Source organism: Cyprinus carpio, chromosome B3 (assembly GCF_018340385.1).
Source record: "Cyprinus carpio isolate SPL01 chromosome B3, ASM1834038v1, whole genome shotgun sequence".
In the NCBI taxonomy this organism is placed as follows: domain Eukaryota; kingdom Metazoa; phylum Chordata; class Actinopteri; order Cypriniformes; family Cyprinidae; genus Cyprinus; species Cyprinus carpio.
Genome location: NC_056599.1, coordinates 18,829,080 through 18,856,876, shown reverse-complemented (window position 1 = coordinate 18,856,876; position 27,797 = coordinate 18,829,080). Strand labels below are relative to the sequence as shown.

At 37.8% G+C, this 27,797-nt stretch overlaps 1 protein-coding gene across 1 annotated transcript; it reads left to right on the top strand.

Annotated features, from left to right (window-relative positions):
* LOC109084240 (integrator complex subunit 1-like) lies at window positions 1-27,367 on the top strand. The gene is given in 49 exon segments (XM_042720092.1): window positions 1-115; window positions 501-583; window positions 677-964; window positions 1,862-2,058; window positions 2,142-2,279; window positions 2,591-2,750; window positions 2,840-2,945; window positions 3,409-3,595; window positions 3,686-3,831; window positions 3,954-4,095; window positions 4,271-4,447; window positions 4,517-4,625; window positions 4,714-4,834; window positions 5,218-5,295; window positions 5,391-5,548; window positions 5,685-5,781; window positions 5,983-6,074; window positions 6,160-6,220; window positions 6,301-6,498; window positions 6,673-6,802; window positions 6,891-7,070; window positions 7,807-7,956; window positions 8,038-8,217; window positions 8,300-8,404; window positions 8,486-8,653; window positions 8,730-8,841; window positions 8,919-9,077; window positions 9,752-9,898; window positions 9,987-10,085; window positions 10,204-10,328; window positions 11,807-12,079; window positions 12,082-12,175; window positions 12,323-12,454; window positions 14,956-15,136; window positions 16,091-16,214; window positions 16,491-16,651; window positions 16,726-16,813; window positions 17,410-17,657; window positions 20,965-21,094; window positions 21,197-21,330; window positions 23,415-23,607; window positions 23,793-23,855; window positions 23,858-23,916; window positions 24,030-24,139; window positions 24,217-24,333; window positions 25,424-25,494; window positions 25,587-25,678; window positions 25,766-25,875; window positions 27,008-27,367. Coding segments are annotated over 48 exon segments (6,555 nt in total). The 5' UTR covers window positions 1-115; window positions 501-534; the 3' UTR covers window positions 27,124-27,367.
* The last annotated feature ends 430 nt before the right edge of the window (window positions 27,368-27,797 follow it).

Below are 27,797 nucleotides of genomic sequence, written 5' to 3'. Positions count from 1 at the left end.
TCAGTCTCCAGTGCTGTAGATGGCGCTGTCGCACTCTCAGGAAACTCTCCCACTGCAGCAGAAGTAGACACAGTACACACTGCAAATCATGTAGCAGCGGCTTTGATAAACTAAGGTAGTTTATAAATATTCTCTTCATATTATATACTTACTATGTCAGTAAAATAAATATATTTTACTGTTAGCACTAGGTGGTATTTTTTAAAAAGTACATCTCGGCTAATGTTTTTTTTATTTTGCTAATACAGTACCTGCCAAAATGTTTATAGACTGAAAGACCAGATACAGCTTGTAAACAGTACAGAAGACACTGAAATAAGGCAATAAATATCGCTTTATTAACACTGCACAGCATGATGAATTAGTCAGTTTTCTTAGTGTAACAATCAGTGCTATCAGCAATAAACGGCGCAGCTTGTGTAGTTTACTAGTTGTTTGAAGGATATGATTGTAATTCGTCTAATATAAATAAAAGCTTGTGGCGTTTATGTCTTATACAGTTACAGTAAGCTGGAACTTTTGGAAACTGTCAAAATGAATCGACCAAAGCCAACAAGGCGACCTAGTCACACCAAACCATCAGGTAACATTATAGCTGCGATTATGGCAAAGAAATAGATGAATTAACCCTGTATACCCCTCAAATCCGTCTTTATCATCCTGCGACATCCATCAGGTCACCCACCTCCAGGTGATTTCATTGCTCTTGGAGCGAAGGGTCAGAGCAGTGAGCCCAAAGCAAACCCAGCTCTCCTGAAGCCAGCGTCCACCGGTTTGCCCCCAGACCGCAAGAGAGAGGCGTCTTCATCTCTCCCCTCTACCTCCAGCCTGTCCAGTCTTTCCAAACGGCCCAAGCATTCTTCTACTCCATCCAGTGCCCTCTCACGCCTCGCTGAGGTGGCTGCCGTTGACAAAAGATCAATATCCCCCTCCATCAAAGAGCCATCTGTAGTTCCTGTTGAAGGTGAGATTAGCAAGCATTATTAATCACAGAAAACTTTCATCCAATTTAGAGATATCTGTATTTTAATAGTTGATACCAATGGCAGTGAAATCCATAATTACTGATACCAACTTTGAATCCACAGCAAAAACTAAATATAGAAAGTAACAAACATTTTTTTTTTTTTTTATAAAAAAGTAAAGTGTAAATATGAACAAATAAAAACAGTGACATGAAGCCTTCAATTATTTTTCAGCTAAATAAATATAGCTTTTTCATTATTGTTTATAATTTTTTTTTTCCAGATCGTGTTTATTTAAAGAACAAGAAATTATTCAAAATTTTACATTTAGCATCTAAAACAGCAGTATCATGTATTCTCTTTTGAAAAAAAGTGTGCTTAATTGTATTTTTAGTCTGCATCGAATGAAAACTCACCCCTAAACCTGCCCCTGCCCCTGCAAGCACACGTTCCCAATCCAATCCACAATCCAGTGCACAGAACAAAGTCCCAACCTACATTTTAGTTTTCCAACAATCTGTTATGCTAGGATGTATGTCCCAATATGGAAGAAATGATCTGTCGTTACTTCTGTTTAGGTCAAAAAAGCTCTCTAAGTTCAACAAATTGCATTTAATATGCAGTAAATACAATTAAACTATTATACATTTTAATTTAGTTGCAAATAACATGCAATTAAATTTCATTTAACTATATTCTAGATACACTTCAGACAATTTAACTGTATTTACATGAATATGTTTCCATGATTGGCATTTTGACTGATTAACAGCAAATATTTTAGTATTTACGTGTTACTTTAGACATTCGTAGTCCAATCCAGTGTTCATATTTTCATAGACCTTGTTTTAACACACTGTGTTCATTCATACAACATGTGATTGACTTTTTTTCAGTGTCACCTGCTGTGCTTCTGGATGAGATCGAGGCAGCGGAGGCAGAGGGTAATGATGACCACATTGAGGGTGTGCTCTGCGGGGCTGTCAAACAACTGAAGATGAACCGAGCCAAGCCTGACATGACGCTCTACCTCAGCCTCATGTTTCTCGCCAAAATCAAGCCCAACGTCTTTGCCACAGAGGGTGTGATAGAGGTAGACAGAAACACCTGTGCTGTCATACTGGAATTTACTGTTGCTGCAGGGGACAGCTTATTAGGTGAAATGTCTTTGTTCAGGCTCTCTGCAGTTTGCTCCGCCGTGATGCCTCAATCAACTTTAAGGCCAAGGGGAACAACCTGGTGTCTGTGCTGGCCTGTAATTTACTGATGGCTGCCTATGAGGAGGATGAGAACTGGCCTGAGATATTTGTCAAAGTAAGTGATCGAGCTGTCCAGCTTTCTGATCTCACAGTAATCGTGAGTGAGTGAGTGACGTGACATACTCAGAATTGGTGCTCTGCATTTAACTCATCCAAAGTGCACACACACACACACACACCTTGAACACACACCCGGCAGCCATTTATGCTGTGGCGCTTGGGGAGCAGTTGGGGGTTCGGTGCCTTTCTCAAGGGCACCTCAGTCGTGGTATTACCGGCCCGAGACTCGAACCCACAACCTTAGGGTTAGGAGTCAAACTCAGTTTTAATCATGATACTGATACACAGTCATTGTGGGTTTCCCAGGTCTACATTGAGGACTCTCTCGGTGAGCGTATTTGGGTGGACAGCTCGCACTGTAAAACTTTTGTTGATAACATCCAGACTGCCTTCACAACCAAGATGCCTCCCAAGAGTATGCTGCTCCAGACGGAAACAGGGCGATCAGGGGGAGACCTCAGTGCAGGTTGGTGGTCCAAGACTATTCTCAGTCATGGACAGAAATGTGTTTGTTAGTAAAATCTAGAAGAATTGACACAGAATACTGTATTTAAGGGAACAGCCCTCATCCTTCCACTCCAGATGAGGATGAAGGTCAGACTGAGCTTTTAATCGCTGAGGAGAAATTGAGTCCAGAGGATGATGGACAGGTCATGCCCAGGTAGGGAAGAACATATATTCAAGAAGATGCCTCAATCTTTAATTATATCCAATAAAACAATGAATTACATGCAGTTAATATTTGCAATAGTAATATTTCTGAAAATGAGAAATGCTTGCATGCTTCATAACATATTTACACCATTCAAATGTCTGAAATTTTTTTTTTTTTTAATTACTTTAATTCAGGAGTGATGCCTTAAATGTTTAAAACCCGAGAGTAAAGACTTATACATTGCTTTGCAAAAGCTTTCTATTTCAAATCAGTGCTGTTCTTTTAAACTTTCTATTCATCAAAGAATGCTGAAAAACAAGATATTTAAAAAGATCCAAAACATTTAAACAGTAGTGTATATGTAACAATAATGTATAATATTTAGATATTTTATGTATATATATGAATAAATGTCTTAAGTAGTCTATTAGATTTTGCTGTGGCATTGGAACTGATGTTTTGGCTTCAGGTACGAAGAGCTGGCTGAAAGTGTGGAAGAGTATGTCTTGGACGTTTTGAGGGACCAGCTGAACCGTCGCCAGCCCATGGATAACGTGTCCAGGAACCTTCTGCGCCTTCTCACGGCCACCTGTGGTTATAAAGAGGTCCGACTGATGGCCGTGCAGAGACTCGAGATGTGGTTACAGAATCCTAAGGTACAAAAATGTTGACAAAAGAGAGGAATTATTGTCTGAGAGAAAGAAACCACATACCTAAAGGTTTGTTTTTGTTTGGTGATTTTCCAGCTGACTCGGCCAGCACAGGATCTTTTGATGTCTTTGTTCATGAACTGTAATACACACGGCTCAGACGACATGGAGTTCATCTCAAACCTCATCAAGATCCGCCTCAAACCTAAAGTTCTCCTCAGCCACTACATGCTGTGTGTCAGGTCGGCATTACACCTTCACACCTGAAGTCTCAGTTTATACTCTGCGTAATTGTAAGTCAGCACTGTAAAGCTGAAATGCTTTATGTATTTTTTTTTTTTTTCATGTTTCTCATGTTTTGCAGGGAGCTTTTGAATGCTCACCGAGATAATTTGGGCACTACGGTGAAGTTTGTGATTTTTAACGAACTGTCAAATGCCAGAAATCCCAATAATATGCAAGTGCTCCATACAGTTCTGCAACATAGCCCAGAGCAGGCACCCAAGGTGACTTTTCAACCAACCTTACTGGGTTCATGCACATGTACAAATCATTATTGCTAATACTTCTTTCCAAAAGCTTTAACCCTAAGTATCAAACTTTGCCGTAGACCATATGTATTATTTACATGAAGCAGAGACCCGAGAAGCTGAATAACATTTTCATTTGTTTTTCTTTCAGTTTCTGGCCATGGTGTTCCAGGACCTGCTGACCAATAAGGATGACTACCTCCGGGCCTCACGCGCCTTGCTCAGGGAAATCATTAAACAGACCAAACATGACACCAACTTCCAGTCTTTCTGTTTAGGCCTCATGCAGGAGAGGAAAGAGGCCACTTATGTGGACATGGAGTTTAAAGTAAGAGCTTTATAGCTCTATTTGATTCAATGCTTTGCCTGTACATAATTTTCATTGTGTCCATCTCAGGAGCGTTTTGTCATCCAAGTGACGGATCTCTTGACAGTGTCCATGATGCTGGGGATCACGGCTCAGGTCAAAGAGGCCGGCATCGCCTGGGACAAAGGAGAGAAGAAGAGTAAGAGTTTTTTTTCTCTCTCTCAGTGCATCATATATCCAAAATTTAAAACTCTGTCTATGCTAATGAGGATGCATATGTATTTCAGATCTGGAGGCGCTGAGGTCCTTTCAGAACCAGATTGCTGCCATCCAGAGAGATGCTGTGTGGTGGCTGCACTCCGTGGTTCCCACCATCAGTAAAGTGGCACCTAAAGACTATGTGCACTGGTATGAATCAGCTGGATGTAGGACTGGTGTTATTATTGTTAATGGTCAGTAAATATTCTAAAGCTTAAATAAAATAAAATACAAATGAAAAACATGTATATGAAACATATATACCAAAAAAGATGGAAAACATAAATTAATACTATAGTACTAATTTGAATAACACTATAGGATTAATTTAAAGAGGACATATGTATTGTAATTTATAATTGAAAGCGATATAGCCTCCAAAACATAATTTATTTGATATTTCCTGACCATTTAATTCTCTTGTTGGACCCTTAAAATGAATCTAGCATTTTCTGGCTGCTTGTAAGACTATGTAAACACCTTTACATATAGCAGATTGTTATTTTACTGATTGTTTCATTGTGTTTTAACAGTCTACACAAAGTGCTTTTTACAGAGCAGCCTGAGACGTATTACAAATGGGACAACTGGCCGCCTGAGAGTGACAGAAAGTAAGATATCAGTCTCTGCTTAAACATCTTACAGATACATTTTTTAGTACATTCATTTTTTTAATAGATGCTAAAGCATCTCTCTTGTTTGTTAGTTTCTTTCTTCGGCTGTGCTCAGAGGTTCCTCTGTTAGAGGACACGCTGATACGCATCTTGGTGATAGGTCTGTCTCGTGATCTGCCCCTGGGCCCAGCTGACGCCATGGAGCTGGCCGATCACCTGGTGAAGAGAGCTGCGTGAGTTCAGTCTGACGGTAAGACAGTGCTCCTGCTTAAACACAGAAAGTCACATATTTTCATTATTAAAAATAGCTCCGAATTTTTTAGAAGTGGTCTGTTTTTAAAAATGGTTGTATGTTGATGTTTGTCTTCTCACATCATGAACTGTAGACTTGGAAGTGTTGCGGGTCGAGAGGATCCAACTCATTGATGCTGTGCTGAACCTGTGCACTTACCATCACCCAGAGAACATCCAGCTGCCTGCAGGGTACGGCCTTTACCTTTCACCGAGTTTATTCCCTGCTGTTTCACTTCTGTTTTATTATGCAGTGATCCATCATGTTTATATCGCCAAGTAATTACTACGTGTCATGGACTCGTACAAGCTACATTGTGGCATCCGGTACTTTATCTGTGGGCCATTTATTCCTCAGAGAGGTGAAATACTTTATTAAATGTTCCATTTCAGCTATCAACCTCCAAATCTGGCCATATCAACTCTTTACTGGAAGGCCTGGCTGCTGCTGCTTGTGGTCGCAGCGTTCAACCCACAGAAAATTGGTGAGGCCAGATATGATTCAGTACTTGCATTTCATCATAACATCTCATTAGAATGCCATTATATAGCTGTCGCTGATGGTTTCAGGTTTGGCAGCGTGGGATGGTTACCCCACTCTGAAAATGCTCATGGAGATGGTTATGACAAAGTAAGTGTTCTGTATATTGTGTTGAAATGTGGTTTTATGGATATATCAGCACCTGACTCTTTCTTTTGCTCTCTTCTCAGTAACTACTCCTATCCTCCCTGCACGGTGGCCGATGAGGAGACCAAAACTGAGATGATCAACAGAGAGCTGCAGATCTCTCAGAAGGAGAGGCAGGAGATCCTGGCCTTTGAGAGCCACCTGGCAGCCGCCTCCACCAAGCAGACCATAACAGAGAACAACAGCCTCCTGCTGTCCCAGCTCACCTGCCTGGACCCAAAGTATGACTTCCTGTTTGTGACTGTAGAGAAAATCCAGCATTTACATCTATACAATGTGGCTTGCAATAGAGGGGCACAGCAATTTGTCAAAGAACCAATAATATTTGTATTATTCAATGGCAGGTGTATTAGACAACTACACAACTGGGTTAGGACCCAGTCTTTATTGCTCAGGGGCCCCCCTCGTAGACCACCACCTCATGTCCTGGATCAACTAAAGAGTCTGAACCAGTCTCTGCGTCTGGGCCATCTTCTGTGCCGCAGCCGCAACCCTGACTTCCTGCTCAATATTATCCAGAGACAAGTACAAACTCTCATATACTAGCAGAGCTGTTCTTTATGAAAAGCCATGTTTAAGGGACTTTCCAAATGTCTTATTTCCCCCCATCCAGGCCTCTTCTCAGTCTATGCCGTGGCTGGCTGATCTCGTCCAGTCCAGTGAAGGGTCCTTGGATGTGCTGCCCGTTCAGTGCCTTTGTGAATTCCTCCTCCACGATGCTGCTGATGACCGCTCCTCCGCTGCTGATGAGGAGGAAGGAGAGAGTAAAAAGCAGCGAGCAAAGAAAAGACAGGTAAAGCTCAGCCATGACTGCACATTGCTGTTGTCTTTTTTATTTGTATTTTTTTCTCCTGAAGTCTTCTTGTAATGTTAGTCAAGGAATCTTAAACCAAAGTTGACGTACATTTTTTCAAATTCTTATTGTAGTAATTTACACATTGATAGGTTTAGGTTGGTCCAAAATGCAAAATATATACAAATAAATAAATATGATAAATAAAAATACATGTATTATGATAAAATAATATATCAGTAAGATAAATTAAAGATGCACTGCTGTTCAAAGGTTTGAGTTCAGTAAGATTAAAGATATAGTTTTATTGCAGCAAGGATGCATTAAATTGATCAAAATTGACAGTAAATACATATATAATATTGCAAAACTAATATTACAAACTTTCTGTTCATCAAAGAATCCTGAGAAAAACGTATTACAGTTTCTATAATAATAGGAAATATTTCTTGAGCTGCAAATCATCATATAAGAATGATTTCTGAAGGATAATGTTACACTGAAGACTGGAGTAATGATGTTGAAAATTCAACTTTGACATCAAAGGAATAAATTACATTTAAAAAAAAAAAAAAAAATATATATATATATATATATATATATATATATATATATATATATATATATATATATATATATATATAAAAATGAACAAATTTTAAATTGTAATAATATTTCACAAATTTACTGTTTTTACTGTATTTTTTTTGGTTTTCTCCTCATCTTTCCCTGTCAGAGGCAGCAGAAACAGAGGCAGCTTCTTGGACGGCTCCAGGACCTGCTGCTGGGTCCTAAGGCTGATGAACAGACCACATGTGAAGTTTTGGACTACTTCCTGCGCCGCCTCAGTTCTTCTCAGGTGGCCTCTAGGGTGCTGGCCATGAAGGTGTGGAGTTAATGAACCAATCACCAGTAATTGATTAATTTACGCGGTTTAATAAGATGGTTGTTGTGATTTGTGTATCAGGGTTTGTCTCTGGTGCTGACTGAGGGAGCATTAAAAGATGAAGAGGAGAGGGATCAGCTCATGGAGGAGGACTCCAGAGATGCAGAGTTACTGCCAGGCTACCAGTGGCTGCTTCAGGACCTCCCCAAACTACCTCTGTTTGATAGTGTAAGAAGCTTGACGTCCAACGCCTTACAGCAGGTCAGTCCACCTACACAAGTACAAGCTTATCAATATCTGTGACTTCCTCAGCTTATTGTGTTTGTGTGGTTTTCCATTTCAGGCCATTCACATGGAGACTGATCCTCAGACCATCAGCGCATACCTGATTTACCTTTCCCAGCATGCACCAGTGGAGGAGCAGTCACTCCACAATGACCTGGCCTTGGTTAGTCTACATCTACAGCTTGAAGTAAGCTCTAGTATAACCTTTCTCTTCTCTCACGCCTTGTGTTTCCTGTCTTCTCAGGATGTGGCTCGTCTGATAATGGAGCGCTCCACTATAATGAACTGCCTCTTTTCCAAGCACTCCTGCAGGCCCGAGTCTGATGCCGTTCTCTCTGCTCTTATCTTCATCTTCTCCACCTATATCTGTCATATGAGGAAGACAAAAGATGGAGAGGACCTCTATAGCTGGGTACTAATGAAGACATAACTGGAAAATCAACTACTGCTTGTGCACATGAATAAAGACCAAATTCGAAATCTCGCAGTCGGAGTCTCAGGATCAAGTGTTCCTGCGTGGGACCACAGGAGAAACGGCCACCATGCACATCCTAGTGGTCCATGCTGTGGTCATCCTGCTCACACTGGGACCTCCCAAAGGTGAGTATCTCTGTCTGTTTGGCGGTTGATTTTGCACTTGCCTGTAGTAACAGTTACTGTCCTTGTTACCTTTTTAGGGGAAAGTGAGTTTTACACACTGCTGGATATCTGGTTTCCTGATAAAAAGCCCCTTCCCACTGCATTCCTGGTTGACACATCTGAGGAAGCCCTTCTGTTGCCTGATTGGCTGAAGTTAAGAATGATCCGATCTGAAGTCTCCCGATTGGTCGATGCAGGTATTAATAACTTGTATTTAGAAATAAGGATTTTAGAAATCAATACCAGAATTAGCTGTGGTTTTGATATATTATTAATGTTATTATTATTATTATTATTATTATTATTATTATTATTATTATTATTATTATTATTATTTTATTTGTTTTTTTTTTATTTCACTACTTTTGGCACTGACCCGCATTTAACAGATTTTAGAGCAATATACACTACTGTTTAAAAGTTTAAGTGTCTTATGCTCACTAAGTCTGCATTTATTTGACTTAAAAATATAGTAAAAGCTAATTGTAATTTTTTCAGAATCATTACACCAGTCTTTAGTGTCACATGAAACTTCAGAAATCATTCTGTCATGCTGATTTGCTGCTCAAAAAAAATTCTTATTGTTATCAATGTTGAAAGCAGCTGTGCAGCTTCATATTTTTGTAGAAACTCTGGTAAATGTTTTTTGTATTTTTTGATGAATAGAAAGTTTTAAGAAAAAAGTATTTATTTGAAATCTTTTGTAACATTTTAAATGTCTTCACTGTCATTTTTGATTATTTTAATGCGTCCTTGCTGAATACAAGTATTAATTTCTTCTTCTTCTTAAAAAAAAAAAAGCTTAGTGATTTCAAACTTGTACTTGTAGTGTAGTTGAGCTGATGTGGTTTTTTTTTTTGGTCATTCACAGCCCTGCAGGATCTGGAGCCCCAGCAGCTGCTGTTGTTCGTCCAGTCCTTTGGGATCCCCGTCTCCAGCATGAGCAAACTGCTACAGTATCTGGACCAGGCCGTGTCCCATGATCCTCAAACACTGGAGCAGAACATCATGGACAAGAGTGAGGATTTTCATTTGGCATACTCTGTTCTCACATGTTTCAGTGTGTGTAAAGTAACACTAACATCATGGATGTTTCTACCTGTTAGACTACATGGCTCATCTAGTGGAGGTCCAGCATGAGAGAGGAGCCACAGGTGGACACATGTTTCACAGTTTACTCAGTGCTTCACTTCCTCTGCGCAGAGGTCAGGATCTAATGCCCTACACCGGGGCTTCTGTCAGCACTGATTAATGGTGCTGTTTTACTCAGTTTGAGTTTAAATTCTGTACTAATGAGTCCTTTGCTGATGTGATGTGTTCCAGACAGCTCAGAGGTGAGCAGGGCTAAGGTTACTGTAGAAGCGCCCCATGGCTCTGTGAAGATGAGAGCAGTGAGTCAGGTGCCCGTGATCGGCCCAGAGGATGATCTCGCTGGGATTCTACTACAGGTGCAACATCTCACTTTGATATGCTTCTGCTGCTTTATTAGAGGGGTTCTTTCTCCTGGCAAGATTTAATTCTGTAATGGTTTTATTAATGAGATAATATCTTGTCAGAGCTGTAGCAGTTGTGCTTCTGACATGGTCAGTCTCTGTTTGGCATGCTGTGTGTCTCCATCACTCTCTACTAAAACCTGGGTAATGTCGTAATTTAATACACCATAATGCATCGCTATATGTATATTATTGGATTGTGATTAAAAACTGTGTGGAATTAGTAAGAAACACTTGATCAGATTTAAAGGAATAGTTCACCCAAAAATGACAATTCTGTCATTTGCTAACTCTTGTGTCATTCCACACCCATGAAACTTTCCTTCATCTTTGAAACACACATGAAGATATTATAATGAAACCTGAGAGATTTTTATCCCTCCATTGGAAGTCCATTCCGATAAAAATGTGATGCTTCAAAAAGTTCATAATACATTCTAAAAGTAATTCAAATGAACAGAGTGGTATAATTTAGATGTAATCCATTGATTCATGTAAAAACATTGATTAGTGCTCATACATAGAAGAACACAGTATAGCTCAAATGTGGTACACTTAAGCTCAACCATGTACAAGAACAAATATCATTGGTTTGTCATGTTCCAGGAATATTTTACACTGTTAAGCTGTTTTAAACCACTAAAACTCCAAAAGACCTTTGTTTTGGCAAGATTGTATTCCAAATGGTCACACCCTTTAATTTTTTTATTTTTTTTAAGTATATTGGGCCGTTTAATCTGTTTTATTTTCATTTTTGTTTGGCGCAACCCTGACGCTGACAAATCTTTGTTTCAGAGTTTGCAATTATGCAGACAACCCTCATCACTAATTAACCTCTAGTGATGAATGAGTTCATGTAAATAAAATGATACATTAAAAATACAAAGAATAACAATTAAAAATAAATTAAATAATGAATAGTACATTAAAATCAATAATTAAAACATTGATAGAATATTTCAAATTATCAATATTATTTTATTTAAAAAAAACAAGAAACATCCCATAATATTAACTGAATTGGTACAGCCTTAGTGTACTTATCAAATAATATTAAATATAAATTATCGTAACTTGGAAAATTATTTTCAAGAATATCCATTTAGCTATTTAGGCAAGGCAAATCAAATTACATACACAATGGTAATTCAAAGTGCTTTACATAAAAGAAAAGAAAAAAAAAAAAAAAAAAAAAAGACTAAACAAAAAAAAAATCACAACAATAAATCAAGGAATTTAAAAACTTTCAAAAAATTGATTTAAAAGGTTAAAAATTAATTTAAAACAGTTAAGAATAGAAAATTATTGTACATTAAATATAGTGCAATCAATTCGGACGTTGCACAGTGCTTATTCAATAAATGCACAGCTAAACACAATCAGCATATTTATGGCTTTATGGTGATTGTGACCATTCTCTTTTCTCCATGTAGCTCTTCCCTCTGAAAATGGATCCTCGCTGGCCTCCGCCTCCGGTCCGGCCATTGTCATTAGCTCTGCAGCAGACCCTGGCCCAGGAGGTGCTGCGGACACGACAGGGTCACATCCAGCAGGGTGGTGCCGCTGGGCGTCTCCTACAAGCCTTAGCAGCCCTTCTAAACTCAGCCCATGCTGGAGCCCTGGTCATGGCAATGCACCACAGCCATACGATCTCCTGCCCTCTACTGCGCCAACTCCATCTTTACCAGGCACATAATCTACGTAACCTACTACTACACATAACCTTTTCCTTGCAGGGCCACTCCACAGCCTCCTGAAATCTCTGGCAGCTCAGTACTCTCACAAACATCGCGTCACATATGGTGAGTGGCTCCTAATCCTGAATCTTAACCGTGCAGGTCAAGTTTGCAAGCACATATTGAAGCTTACAGCTCAGAACTAGCAGTTAGTAGAACAGTGTTAGTCCTAGCATGCTCAGCAGGTGTATTGACCGTGTCCTGTGTCATCAGTTCGTACTGGATTTCTGCACTTGGCTGAAGCTCTGCCGTACAGACGGGACTCTGAAGTGGCAGTGAGGAGCATTATTGCCTCTCTGAGAGCTGGAGAAAAATGCAACGCTGAACCTGAACTCATACGAAAAGGTATTCCTACTTAAATGGGAACATCAGAAAGCATACTATACATTTTGGAAATCAAAACATCCTCCCTTGTCTAAAAACAGCATTTAGTGAAACCAGCTGAAATTGCTCTTTCCAAACTTCACATTAATGCAGGAACACGACTGCCTACATTTACATGTCAAAGACGCGTATTCTGTCACTGTGTTCTTAAGATGAACCTTCTCAGTCATGAGGTAATGCACAGGAAATTAGAATGAGATTATTTTCATAAATATACAAAAAACTAGTGAGAAGAGTTTAACAAACCTTGTGCTGTTTCTGGCTTTGTGTAGCACCTGCTGCTCTGCACCTAAAATATACACTCAAAATGAAGTCGAGATGAAACCGAAGTAGCAACAGATTTTTTCTTCTGCATCATAAACAGGCCTAAAGAACCAGAGAGGGCTAAATGATAAACCGTTATAAGAAACTAAATCATGACTGTTTGTGGCTCAGAAAAACTTTACGAACATTTTGGCCTCGTTTACACTGCCAGTTAAATGTGACCCAAATCCGACTTTTTGCTCATATGTGACACAGATCGGATCTGTTCTATGACATTGTAAACGGGAAAAAAACACATGCATTTGGATATTTCGAGATCGGTTTCAGGCCTCATTCATATGTGGAAATAAATCTGATATAAATCAGATATGTGCCAATACGACTGTCATGTAAACAGGCAGATCAGATTTTCTGAGGCATTGCGTTCTGTACTTCATTAAATCTGTGACAGTTTGGTACTTCTACGTGGTTTAACGATGTCAAATGTGACCCGTGCTGTCAAAATTAGTGTAAATTCGCACGGGCTATTTTGAGCTACAGACAAAAAAAATAAAAATCTCATCTTTATTTGTACATTACCTTGTCTACGCTCGCTTCTCGCGCTGACTGTCATCTGAAGTGCGTGCATATAACGGCGCTTCTGATGGCCTGCGATCCCGATAAATAGGCTACACACATATACAGAATTACAGTATTTCAGTGTTCACACAAACATCATCTGCTCTGTCTTAAGTGAATGCTTAGGGAACTGTTGGGGGAATACATCTGATGTGTATCATCATATTAGATCCATGCATTACAGTATAGGAAGTCTGTATCATGTATTATTAATGTTAATGTAAAAATAAAAGAAAAGAGGCAATCACTCGCTGCACTTCATTGAACTGCTTTTGTAGTTTTAATAATCGATTTATTTGTAATGAACACACTTAAGTTATTTTTACATTTGATCGTTTTTCGTACATGAATGCTCTAGTTTAGATATATATGATAACGGTAATGCATTATTTGATTCTATCGGGCTATCAAAGATTAAAAAAAACAGCTGTAATTAATATTGTTTTGTTTTTTGCATTTATAATAGCAAAGATTAAAAAAAACAGCTGTAATTAATAATAAGAAAAGATGGAGGGCTTCACTATCGACTTAAAATGGGTGTGACTCGGTCAATTTTTGTCCATTCCAACAAATCATAAATCATTTTTAAGGTCTTTTAATAGAGAATTTCACCCCCCCCCCAATATATATATATATATATATATATAATATATATATATATATATATATATATATATATATTTAATTGCTCATTGTGACTCGTTTTGTCAGCACAAGTCACATTATTCTCACGAGGAAGCACATGTTGGGGCAGTAGATGACAACAACACATGCGTGATGTTTCAGGTGGTATAGCAAGTGTAAACGCATGATTCGGATATGGGTCACAATTGAAAGAACGTGTAAACGGGCATCCAAAAAAATCGGATATAGGCAACAAATCAGAATTGGGCATCAAGACCTGCAATGTAAACGATGCCTTCAAGAGCCTACAATACACATGACTTATTTATAAATCAAATTATTGACTCTAATGATACCAACTATAGTATTATCTGTGTGTGATGTTATTAACTTTAATTATAGCTCCTATAGGAACCATGTGGGGTATACTCTTACAACAATGTATGCATTGGAAAAATATTTTTGAACTGGTGAGATGTTTGCGGAAAATGTAAGGCGAGGAGGGAAGTGTAAGTCAGGGCTGTGTGTTGGTGTTGGAGTGGTTGCCAGCATTAGTCAGTCTCTCCAGAGGACAGCGTTTGACTCATACACCAGCAACACCGCCTCTGTCCTTAATGTGTTTCTCTTTATGATTTTAACATTCCGCTCTGAACCTCACCAAAACAAAAAACAACCTCACACCGCACAGGGCCACACATCCACTCCAGGGCTTGTTTATGTTTACGTCCAGCGACAGCTTCAGTGGCAAGGGTTGACTTACATCTTTATGAAAGTTAGTGTGGTGGGGCTGGAGGCCTAGCAGACAGGATTACTCAGAAGTGAAGCGTGATGTAGTTCTCATTTTTGCGATGTGATATTGGCTTCTATGGTGTGTGTTTTTTTTTGTTTTTTTTTTGGACCTGTGTGTGTTTTACAAGAGTGAAGGCATTATAAAACAAAAGCCCTGTGTGCCCTAGTGTTGCAGGGCCTCATGGAGGTGAAGTCTCCGTATCTAGAGGAGCTGTTGTCCCTGCTTATGACCATCGGTACAAAGACCGGGACCATAGGAAACACAGCGGGACCGGTTGCCATGGTGATCTCTCTGCTGCTTCAGGAAACAGAGGAGCGAGGGGTGAAAATAGAGGTGGATTCCAAAATGTAAGAGCGCAGTGAGTCACTCGCTGCCTCATCACAGATTTCCTGACTGTGTGCTGGTGATACTGTTTCTAGGTGGGGAAGGAACACAGTAAAAGTGGTTAACACTTGTTTGATCCTTGTCGAATGGCCAATGACACAGATTAAATGCACATCATACATAGTGTGACGCTATGAAAAACATTTGTGGCTTTTTGTACCCCAACAGTAAGACTCAAAAACCCTTCATCAATCAACAACAAACTAGAAAATTATTATTATTATTTTTACCTCTAATAATACCGCAGAGTCAGAGTTTTGTCCATTTTAATCAAATATGACGTTCATAACATTTGTGTGTATGTATATACACAACTGTAAATGCACACACAACTATTAAATCTGGAAAAATTAATAAGGAATTCTTACTTTTATTCAGCAAGGATGCATTAAATTAATTAAAAGTAACAGTAAAAACATTTATAATATTACAAAAGATTTCTCTTTAAATAAAGTGTTCTTTCTGTTCTTCAAAGAATCCCAAAAAAAACAAAAATATTAAGCAGCAAGCTGTTTTTAATTTAATTATTATAATATTTCTTGAGCAGCAAATCAGCTTATTAGAATGATTTCTAAAGATCATGTAACACTGAAGACTGGAGTAATGATGCTGAAAATTCAGCTTTGCATTCAGAAATATATTCGAATAGAAAACTCTTTAATAACTTCTTAACTTAAGAATAACTTCCATATTTCGTAATACTACTGTTTTTACTGAATTTTGTGAAATAAATGAAGCCTTTGTGAGCATAAGAGACTTCTTTCTAAAAATCTTACCGACTCCAGAACACTTGAACAGTGGTGTTCAGCATGTGCCACTGGTTGGGAGTCATTGTTTTTAATTAGTGTATTATTTATTTGCTGGAAACCCTGTGTATTTTCTCGGTGGATGATGGGTGAGTGTGTTCTTCTTGGCAGTGCTGAGTCAAAGAAGCCTGGCTCGTGTTCAGGGCTGCTGGTTGACTGGCTGGAGCTGCTCGACCCTGAGGTGACCTCTGTTTGCTCAGATCTTCAGCAGAAGCTGCTTTTTGCTCAAAACAAGGTAAAATAGTTTCTCCTAACTGATCCTCATGAGGGTGTTGCTCCGGAGTTTAACTGATATATACAATGTGTGAGGGTGCCACAGCACATTAAAGAAATCAGAAAATATGAAGCGTACAGTTCCCCGTTTTTGATGGTTTGTTTGTTTTCTTAAACATAAAATACAGGCTAATTCAATTACATTGAGCATTTCATTGTTTTACGTATGGCACAGGTAGTTTATTCATTCACTCCTAAGTACATAAATGTAACTCTTGTCCATTTTTTTATATTTAAGCTTCAAAACAAATGTTGTGAAAAGGATTTAATTGCTAAAAGTGGTGTGAGTGTGGCCCCCTCCTACAGGCCGTACCTGTTGGCCCTCCTCACACACCAGTCCAACTGGAGCACCTTACATCAGTGCATCAGCTCTCTGCTCAACAAACACAGAGACCAGAGGTCACTGGCTCCTCTCTCTATTAAACGCATTCCCCATAACTCCAGTGTGTGTAACTGTTTCATTTGATCTCCAGACTGGACCCAACCTCAGCACTAGACTTCTTGTGGGCCTGCAGTCACATTCCCCGCATTTGGCAGGGGCGAGATCAGAAAACCCCCCAGGTCTGATCACAGTTAATATAACATCACTATTTTCTAATGCATTTACATAACAACACCTATTCAGCATCCTGGCTAGATTGTATTTTCTTATTTCACATGCAGATAATTTAGCCAGTCTTAAACAGGGTCAGGGTTCCCACCATCTTGAATATAGTTTATCCTGGTTATGCTTATCCTTATAATATTTTATCAGCTAGAAGTTGCTCTTGCAAATGCAGTTTTTAGAAATAAGCATAAATGACTTATGTCATGGAAGAAGTTGTAGAAATTAATTAGTCAAAAGGTGTGAGAACCCTGCAGATGTACTTTACATGTGGAAGTCTTAAAGGCACAGTAGCCTAAACAGTCTGGTTTATTTTAAGGACCAACAAGAGAGTAGACAATAGTCATTTCAAGCCAAACTGACTGCTGTGAGAATAAAGGAATTTTGTTATAGAATAGGCCCCTTTATATCTAGTTATATTGTTAACCAGACACAAGCACAATTTGTAGTGGTCCAAAACTCTAAAACTCCAATGTTTAGTCACAAGTTGTATGTTTTTGTAAGAGTTTATTGGCCGTAAGTGTATAAGATGGGGTTTTGTGTGTTTCTGCAGAAGCGCACGGAGCAGTTTGTGTTGAAGCTGTCTTCTGAGGAGCTCATAAGCCTGGTGGACCTCATCCTGTCTGAGTCAGAGCTGAGCTGCCGTGACTCAGCCACCTCCAAGAGCGCTTTGGACCAGGTCTCCTGTTCTCTTCTCCAGTCACGCTTGCCCCTCCTGCACAGCTGTCTCAACTCAGACCTGGACAATGTCAAGAAAGTCTCTGAGTACCTCATCAGCTGTGTTAAGAAGTGGGGAGACAGGTACATTCAAAAAAAAAAAAAAAAAGTCTAGATTACATCATTTTAAGAAAATCTCTCAAAGAAGAAAGATTTATTTTCATAATATGTCTAGTGAGCTGCCACTTTCGTAAAAATTGTTTAATAGTCAGAGTCATGGTCTAGTGTATATGCTTTAGACGCATTGCATCTTAGTGCTCATGGGGGAAATAAAGGTAAAAGTCCTGTTGGTGTTTTTGCGCTCTTGTTTTTGTTCTTCTCCGTAGTTTTCAACTCAAACTGCTTTACATGTAGACTTTGATTTTGTAGATGATTTGTAGATTTTAGCCTTTAAGTGTGCTTTCTGTTCATGGTTTTTATTAACTTATACATTTTAAGAAATTGTAAATTACAATTTATTAGAAACCATGAGAAAGTTGGCACATTTACATATATGACTAAAACAATTACAATGAATGTATTTAAATAAGATTTAACTGCAATATATCATCCACACAGATTTTTGTTCTTTAAAGCAGTCTCTAAAGCTCATCAAAGCTGCATTTATTTGATCAAAAATACAGTAAAGACATTTTAACAACTAATACGATTTTAAATAACAGCTTTCTGTTTTAATATACTTTATAAGTTATTCCTGTGGTGGCAAAGCTGAATTTTTAGCATCATTCATTCATTAGTCTTCAGTGTCACATGATCCTTCAGAAATCATTCTAATATGCTGATTTATTATCAATGTTGGAAACAGTTGTGCTAGCTAATATTCTTAGGTGGCATTTCAGTTTGAATCAGAATTTAAGCCTGAAACGTTATCTTACCTAAAACTACCAGTATTTTCTTGCTGCCTTGAAAGCTCTGATGTTTCCTTCATGAAGTTTCTGTACTGTTCTATCTGTGGAAAAAGTGGATGCAAAAGCCCCCCAAAACAGCAAGGACAACAGTGTCAGACAGAGGTCAGGGTTTGTACCATGTTGCAAACACTCTCCACCATTACAAAGCAAAAGCACTGAACTTAAAGACGCTGATAAATGTAAGTGATACCGTGCCATTCCTTTGCTTACAGCAGAAATGCTCTACATCAGGCACAATAGCAGGAGGAGCTGTAATTAGTTCTTGTGGTGTGAAATGAGAAGCGGCTGAAGTCTTCTTCTTCCAGAGCTCAGTGTAGGATAATGAATGCACGAGGATTTAGGCTCCGGCTCTTCTTTTGGCTTCTGTTGTGAGTCGCAGCTCAGACTGGGGCTGTCAGAGAGATCAGACCAGGCGCTCTTTGTGATGGCAGCCCCCCCTTCCTTTCATGAATTTGCCTTTGGTTATTAAAGCCCCTTAATGAGGGGGAAAACTTTGGACAAGGTCAGACAAAAAAAAAAAAATTACTCCCAGAAATGCAATATTTGTAAGTGGAGCTAAGCTGTCTTATGGTGGAGAAGGGGCTCGGGTAATGCTGGCATGTAACGCGCGTGTTTGGTGGGATAAACGGTCGTGTGTTTGTTTGGCATTCTCTCTGTATCTGTTGCTTGTGAGCACAACAGCGGATTAGCAAGCATAAACCACAATTAAGCAACAAAGTTGTTGGTAAGAAGGCCTTCGCTTGATTGGACAAGTAGACAAGACCGTGTGTTCTTCTGTTGGTAATATAGTCTGTTATTGATACTGGCTGGTTTTTATAGTTGGACCATGTTAATCTCTCTCGCTTTAATCTTCATAGTCTTTCTGGGATGAGTTTCCCAAAAGCATCGTTGGCTTACTTTGGTCGTTAGTTCTATTGAACTCTATTGGTAACGACGGAACTTGCGACCATAGTTGCTTTTGGGAAACGCGCCCCTGAGTAGTTGACAAAATACTTTTGGAAAGTTGACTTTTTTTAATTGATAATTATAATTATTTTTTTAATGGCTCAAAATATGTTCTAATCAATATTATTAAAATTGCTCAAAATATGTCATACTAATAATAATATTTGTATAATTCTTAATTATTTAATACATTGTTCTCAATGAAAATTGTTATTTATACAATATAATAATTATTCGTAGAGCAATTATGACTTAATGGCTTCTGGACGGTTGACATGAAATACTTTTGGAAAGTTGTCTTTCTGTAACATGCCATTTTTTCTAGAAGTATTATTATAAACAGCATTTTGTGCATTTCTGAAATAAAATAGTTGCTAAAGTAAAAAATTAATATTATTGCTATTTCTTTAATAAATAATTACAATAATTATTAAAATGGGAAATTTTTTTAATATTCATTATTCTTATTGTATGTCTTATGTATTTAATGTTTAGGCCAATAATATTTATTATTAATATACAATATAAAAAATATAACGGGGAAAGTTTCCTGCTACGTGACATTCTTTTCTCAGTCTAAGAGTATTTTTAACAGCATTTTGCTGATTTAAAGTTGCTGTATGTAAGATTTTAACTACTAAAGCGTAAAAATACCATAATATGTTTGCAGATATTTAAGAAATATTGAAAATGTGCGTTCCCGGCCGGAAAGTCGATCTTTGTTTTGGTTTGTAAAAACCCACTGCCAGTTTACCCAGTTGTATTTCGGTATTTCGGTTTGCCAGTTGAAGTAAAACACAGCGCATTTCATTTCATTCATCATCAAGTGCGCTCGTTCCTTTTTGTGTCGTCAATCTGGCAACCTGCGTGTGCGTCAATTCTGAGGAGGAGGGGCCGGTGAAAAAAACCCTCTCCTATAATTTGAATTTGGACTGTCAATCCTACATACAGCACCTTTAATTAAGAAATATTATATTAAGTTATTTTCAAATAATGTTATTAAAACATTAATTTAATTTTTAAGATATTTCAAGTTAAGTCAAACATTAATACTATTATTATATTTTTAACTAAAATATAATAATAGTAATTAATAATGTATTTTTGTTATATATTATAATATCTATTCTAATTATTGTATTGCTTAATAGTGTTTTTACTTGATAGCATAATAGTATAGTGTTGTATACAGTTTTACAATTTCATGTTAATTGACTTAAAAATTAATTTGTCATACCACAGGAGCAATTAAAGTGAACTAGTGAGGGCAAAATGGATTAAAAGTGGTGAAAAACAGAAAGGAAGTAGTAACCGGTCACAAGACCTGACACATTCATGCAATTTTTAACCTAAACTCTTGATGATAAAAAATATCCATGCTTATGAATCAAGTACTCTTCGTTGTACTTGACATATTACTCATGCAGCCTCTCCTGTAACCCTCTGCAATATAACTTAGTCACAGCTGTTGTGTGAATGCTTAAGTTTTTGGCCTGTTTAAGTGGTTCTTATTGTGTTCATATGTGTGGTATGTGCAGTATAATGAGTAAGAGGTGTCAGACGCTGCTGCTGCAGATCTACCTGCACTTCCCAGAGGTCATCCAACACATCCGCCTACCAGAGGCCACCCTGAGTGCTGAGGGGGCAGCAGATGGCAGCACCTGCAAGGTAACCGCTGCAGTTTATGATACATCAGGCCACAAGCTTTCTGTTAACATCACCTGGAGGAGTAATGCTGTTTGTTGTCTGTGGGTGTATGTGCATGTTCAGCTGGATGTTCTTGTGCATCGTCTCATCACTCTGCTAGCTGACACCGGAGACTCCAAATCAGCTGAGAACCTTGCGTCTGATGCCAATCTGGCCTGCAGGAAACTGGCCGTATCTCACCCTGTGCTTCTACTCAGGTTTATCACACAAAGATTTTCCATTCAGTTTAGGGCTGCATGATGAATTCCATGCGATTAATGTCCATCACGTGCTTTCAGATGGAGCGGCATTTAATACACAGAGCCGTAGATCACTGACGAGCTACGCAGCATTGCGTTCATAATCAAAGGCGATTCTTCTCATTGATTCATCTTCATTCAGGCTATCGCATGTATTTATCGTGCAGCCCTAATTCAGTTTAAGAATCAGATATACTCTAGTCCAGCTGCAGGTGCTTTGTGAATTGGTAAAAAGCTGATAATTAAAGGGGGTCATATGATTCTTTTTTTAAAGATCGCACCTTTCCATAATCATGAGCATCATCTTTCAGAATAAATGTAAAGACAGTTAATAATGTCCTTAGTTTTACCATCAGTTTAAGCCCGAAAGGGGAACAGAGTCTCGTGACAGACACAGTGATGAAGCTCGTGTGTGTTTGCAGTACACGAGCCACGGACAGTTAAGACAGCTGACTCCACTGTGTGACCCTGTGTCTCTCTCTCACACACACACAGACACGATGCGCGAAACTCTGCAATTGAACAGTCAACAGCAAATACTTAAACTAATAACAAAACAAACTTACAGTAGCTGATTCAGAAGCACCAGATTGTCGTAGCAAAGTCAGAATTACCTCATCTCCTAGGTTCACGAAACCGTCGTCCATAAAATGCGTTGCTGTTCTGTTGTAAGTAATCTTAAAGATCTACTTTCAGAAGGCCAAATAAAGTGCTTTTGCTTTCGCCAAGATACACACAGCATCTCCCTGACATGACTGCTTCAACACTAACTGCGGTTACTGAAACCACGCCTTCTTTCTTTGCGTGAACATTTGGGCGGCATTACGCAAATATTTCCACATAGTAACTTAGAGATGTGGGGGAGAACGAGCAGTTTCAGGGGGGCGTGGACGAGTGTTAACTTTGATAAAGAATATCTCCTTGGATTTGAGACTTTAGTCTTTGCAACTTCACAGATCTTCTTTATGCACCAAGAGCTTGTAACACTCCAAAGAGAAAGGAAGAATTGAAATCACATCATATGACCCCTTTAATTAAATTATAAAAGTTTTTTTTGTAGTTTTTTTTTGTTTGTTTGTTTGTTTTTTTACAATAAATATATATTGATGTATCCAAATAATCAATGTGTTTAAACTTATTTCCTATTATCATTTTCATATTTACTTTATTCTTTTATTGTATAAATAATTTGTTATTCCTCCTCCTGACACAATCACTACTCGTCTACCTGGATCTCTCATTGAATATAAAAACAATCAAAATTAAACATTTATATATATATATATAAAAAAAAAAAAAACATCCCAACCTCAGAGAGCAATGAATATGTAAATGTGGTGTCAAATTATTAAAATATTAATTTAAAACCTGTCCATTTCACCATTTAATTAAATGAAAATTCAGTGGAAAATAATATTTCTTAATGATTATTTTTTTTGAATCCACCATTGGTACATGAAAAGTATCACATTATTTAATGTTATTTTTCGTTTTTTATTTTTTTTATTATTTTTTTTTTATTTTTTTTTTAGTGGAGAAAAGTTTTACATTTTAAAGAATAAAATAGGAAAACATGAAATATTTTAACAGTAATAAAATAATTTAATAATTAGGTCTGTCAAGAGATTAATATTTTTACTCTAATTATACGATGTGCCAATTATCAGTTTGAGGTTGAGAAATTACCCCCTAAAAGACAATTAAATGTCATTGTGATTTTTTTGACATTCCAAAAAAGTATCTTTAGAAAGAAATATTTTAATTCAACCTAGAATTTATTACACTGAATTTTGAAGGCTGCAGTGTGGCCAAAACGTTTTCAGAAGCTGCATCTGAAATGACATGACAGGTTTGGGTGCGTTAAATATGTTAAGAATTATATTAAATGTGCAATAAGTAATATTTTAATAAATAAAAATGTTAATGAACTTTTTATTTCATAATTATTCAGTTAAGACATGTATTAAGAAAGTAAATAGGCCCCTTTTCATTTTCATGTATGTGCTGAATGCATAATAGAGCTGTTTTTGGTCTTTTTCCAGACACCTGCCCATGATCGCTGCGCTCCTGCACGGTCGCGTCCATCTGAACCTGCAGGAGATCAGGCAGCAGAACCATCTGACCTTCTTCAGCGATGTCCTGTTTGTCCTGGAGCTGCTGCAGCCGCTGGTTTTCCACTCTGACCACCAGAGGGCACTGCAGGACTGTTTGCTGTCCTTCATCAAAGTACTGCAGGTAGAAAGAGTAGACCAAATCTAGCAATGTACACTGCTCGCATTTTTTTAACACAAGGTTTAGTAAATAGTGAGATGTAAAGATGTTCTTAGCGCGATTGCAGACCTCTCACAGTTACTTATCTGCTAAATTAATATTTGTGTTTGATTTAATGTAACTAGAATTTTCATGTAATTTTCTTGCAGAACTTCAAGAGATCATCCCGTATGCCTATCATAAACAAATTTGTGCAGTTCATCCAAAAGTACACATAACCCATGATGCAGCATCTGCTGTGCCTTTCCTTCAGAAACACTCAGATGTGCTCCAGTAAGGCATTTTTTGCTTGCATCACACATGCATATCTGCATTATCAAATACCCTCAGTTGCACATTTACTTTCTTTTTGTGTAAAACGTTTCCCTGTGTTTTCTCAATCTCAGAGGACTATCCACTGAGAATCCGGACCTGGTGCAGCTCAAGTCTTTGCTCGCTGGACTGACTCTGCCTGTGAAGTCTGGTTCCTCTGAGAGCGCTGCTGAGGACAGAGACGGTAGGAGCTCCAACACCTCACTCACAAGAGACAGAGTTACCTGTGAGATGATCATCACCACACTCTTTGTATTTCAGCTGAGGATTCGTCCTCCAGCTCCCTCCCTCTGGTCAACATCTCAGCTTCCATGCCGCTGACTGCGGCTGACATGACTAAATGTCTGAAGAAGATCTCCAAAGGAGAAGCAATTGAGGGTGATAGAAATAAAACTGTTTTCAGACTGTTTCCTTTATATACTGTACTATTCTTAAAATAGGCCTACATTAAATCATGAATGTTCTCCATATATATATATATATATATATATATATATATATATATTAAGAATTCTTAGAATTAGAAGGCATAGAATAAATTAAATTCACAGTATCACCTAGTTTTACAGTAATGTTGGAAGCTAAAAGACTATTTTTTTTAAATGACATTAAAAAAAGAAGCAATAATAAACAGAAGGGAGAGGTGTAGGGATTGTAAATGATAGGTATTTGAATCTTGCAAATAATTATTTCTTCCCAATATTTATTATAAAACCAATAAAAATCTGAATGATTAAATACCCCTATGTATAGCCATAATATATATATTCTGTTGTATGTATTATTATACACTTTATTAATATTTTTATATTTTTAGACATTTTATTATAGATTTAGTATTATTCTAATGATATTATTATTATATCAATATAAATATTCAAATAAATATATATACAAGTTTTTTATTATATACTGTATAAACATACAAATAATATTGGAGATAAAATTTTATAATTATTTTAAAAAGGACAAAGGACGTGCGGACCTCATCAAGTGATTTAGCACCACCGTCGGAAATGGTCGCGCGCATGCGGAAAAACATGATATTCTCCATTCATTTTAACCAATTAAAAATGTATACAATTTTCCTCTTATTTTAATAGTTCATTTGAGGTGGTTTCTATGTCGTTATTTTTCAAAATGCACAAGCACAAATCTCTTTCCTCGCAGGTGTGTGGACGTGCTTTCTCTCGCTTACTTGTGCGTGCTCTGAAACATAAATAAGTGCATATGACAATGGATGTTAGTCAGTATTTACATAGCATTACTGTAGTAAATCTCACACGTGTCCCACATAAAAGTTTGAAAACCCCTGCTTTAAGGTGTCCTTGTTATAGTGTAATTATGTATGTTAGTGCTGACTAATATTAAGTAGCAACATGTACTTACTGTAAGGTTAGGATTGTTTGGTTTAGGGTTAGTTGCACTGTAAAATGTGATGGTTTACGTTTGTCTTATTTTGTTCTAGATGTGTTTGAGGGGTTGACTGAAGTGGATGAGAAATCCAAAAGAAATCCAGAAATCATTCAGTATTTTGTTGTAAGTACATTGCACAATGCACAAAAAAATTGCACAATAGACAGAAATTAGCAAGATTTAACAAGTACAACCAACTTGTCATGTATTATCAGAATGATCTTCAGAGGTTGATGAGTTCCCCTGAAGAAGTGTGCCGCAACATGGCGTTCACTCTGGCCCTGCGGTGCAACCAGAACATCCCCAGGTGAGGTGCCTGCAGGCAAGTATGTAGTGTGTATTAAATTGAAATGTCATGTTCAAATACACTCACCATTATTTTTGCTAACTCTAGTATGGCTGCTGAATTCCTGCCAACCTTCATGTACTGTCTGGGCAGCGGGAACTTTGATGTAGTGCAGACGGCCTTGAGAAACTTGCCTGAATATGTGTTGCTCTGTCAAGGTATACAAACAGATGATGACCTTATTATAAGAAACCATGATAATTGTTTTTGCTTGCTGCTGTTTTTTTTTTTTTTTTTTTTTTTTTTGCAATTTCAAAACAATTTTAAGGGTTAGTTCACCCAAAAATGATAATGTTGTCATTAATTACTCACCCTCATGTTGTTCCAAACTAGTAAAAACCTTTGTTCATCTTCTGAACACAAATTAAGATATTTTTGCTGAAATCCGAGAGCTCTCAGATCCTTCATAGACAGCAACACAACTGAAACTTTCAAGGCCCAGAAAGGTAGTAAGGACATCGTTAAAATAGTCCATGTGACATCAGTGGTTCAACCTTAATGTTATGAAGCTACTAAAATACTTTTAGTGCACAAAGAAAACAAAAAAAAACCCTCAACAATTCAACAATTTCTTCTCTTTCGTCTTCACGAGAGTACAATGACGCAGACGTGTGGTGCTGCTGACACATGAGCCGGCGTTTCTGCTCTTCACGGAATAGAATTTTTGTTTTCTTTGCGCATTAAAAGTATTCTAGTAGCTTCATAACATGAAGGTTGAACCACTGATGTCACATGGACTATTTATATATCTATACCTTTCTGGGCCTTGAAAGTTTCAGTTGTGTTGCTGTCTATGAAGGGTCTGAGAGCTCTCGGATTTTATCAAAAATGTCTTAATTTGTGTTACGAAGATGAGTGAAGGTCTTTTGGAATGGCATGAGTGTGAGTAATTAATGACAGAATTTTTGGGTGAATTAACCCTTAAACTAATCTGTCAGCATCTGTAAAATGCTGCTGATTACCTCAGAATTTGGACTCATCCCTCGGTAGGAAGTGGAAATACTGGAAATCTAAGAGGCATTTTGAAAGGTTTTAAGCAGAAATGTGTAGCTTGTATTTTCTTATTTTCTTTTTCTTTTCCCCACAAAGTATGTGTTATTTGTGTGTGTGTGTGTGTGTGTGTGTGTGTGTGTGTGTGTGTGTGTGTGTGTGTGTGTGTGTGTGTGTGTGTGTTTTCTGTGGTAACGGACAGCATGCCACAGATTCTGTTAATAGTGTTTAAAGATAGCATTTGTCTTTATTTCTTTTTAAAGGAATGATCTCCATTTTATTTTTTTATTTTTTTCCCAGAACATGCAGATATTCTTCTCCATGAGGCGTTTTTAGTGGGCATCTACGGTCAGATTGACACCAGCTCCATGATTACAGAATCCATGAAGGTCTTGCGCATGGAGGCAAAGACATAGACATCCGTTTCAATCATGTTGGTACACAGAGTTTGGCTTTGACTCAGCAGTGTCATGCACTGTTGATCCTATTCAGAACTGTATTGCATTTGCATTTGACGTTTACATTTCTAGACGTTATTCTTCAAATACTGAAAAGCATTTTATGTTTCCAGTGATTCTTGTGTCTGCTGGGAGTGAAGCCTGTCATACATCTTTTTGTCTACTGCTTTGAATAATAAAACAATGAGTTGTAGAAATGCTCCTAACTTGTTTTTTTAGTTTTGTTTTTACTTCCTTTCTCTCTATTTTTAACACTTCAAGATTGGTATTGTTTGTAAAATAACTCTTTCCGTGGGAGGATAGGGGAAGGCTGTGATCTTTTTCCTTTGCATGATTGCAAATGTGTGAGCATGAGCTTTCCGGCCCCCTTTTCTTCATGTTGTATCCCTAACAGATCTCAGCTATGCTGTGAATGCTGTGATGGAAGTCTATTTGCCATGAAAGTGCAAGTTGTTCTTGTCCAGTGTCACTGATTTCATCTGTATGGAGACGAGAAGGGAGAACAGCGCGCCAGCATGCCGGTGAGCCTCGGCTAAATTAACCGTAGCGGTAATTGTTCAATCACACACACCAAAGATCCCTGTGTGAAGAGTGCATGAGGGCTGAGAGTGAGTGTGCAGGTGTCTGGTTAC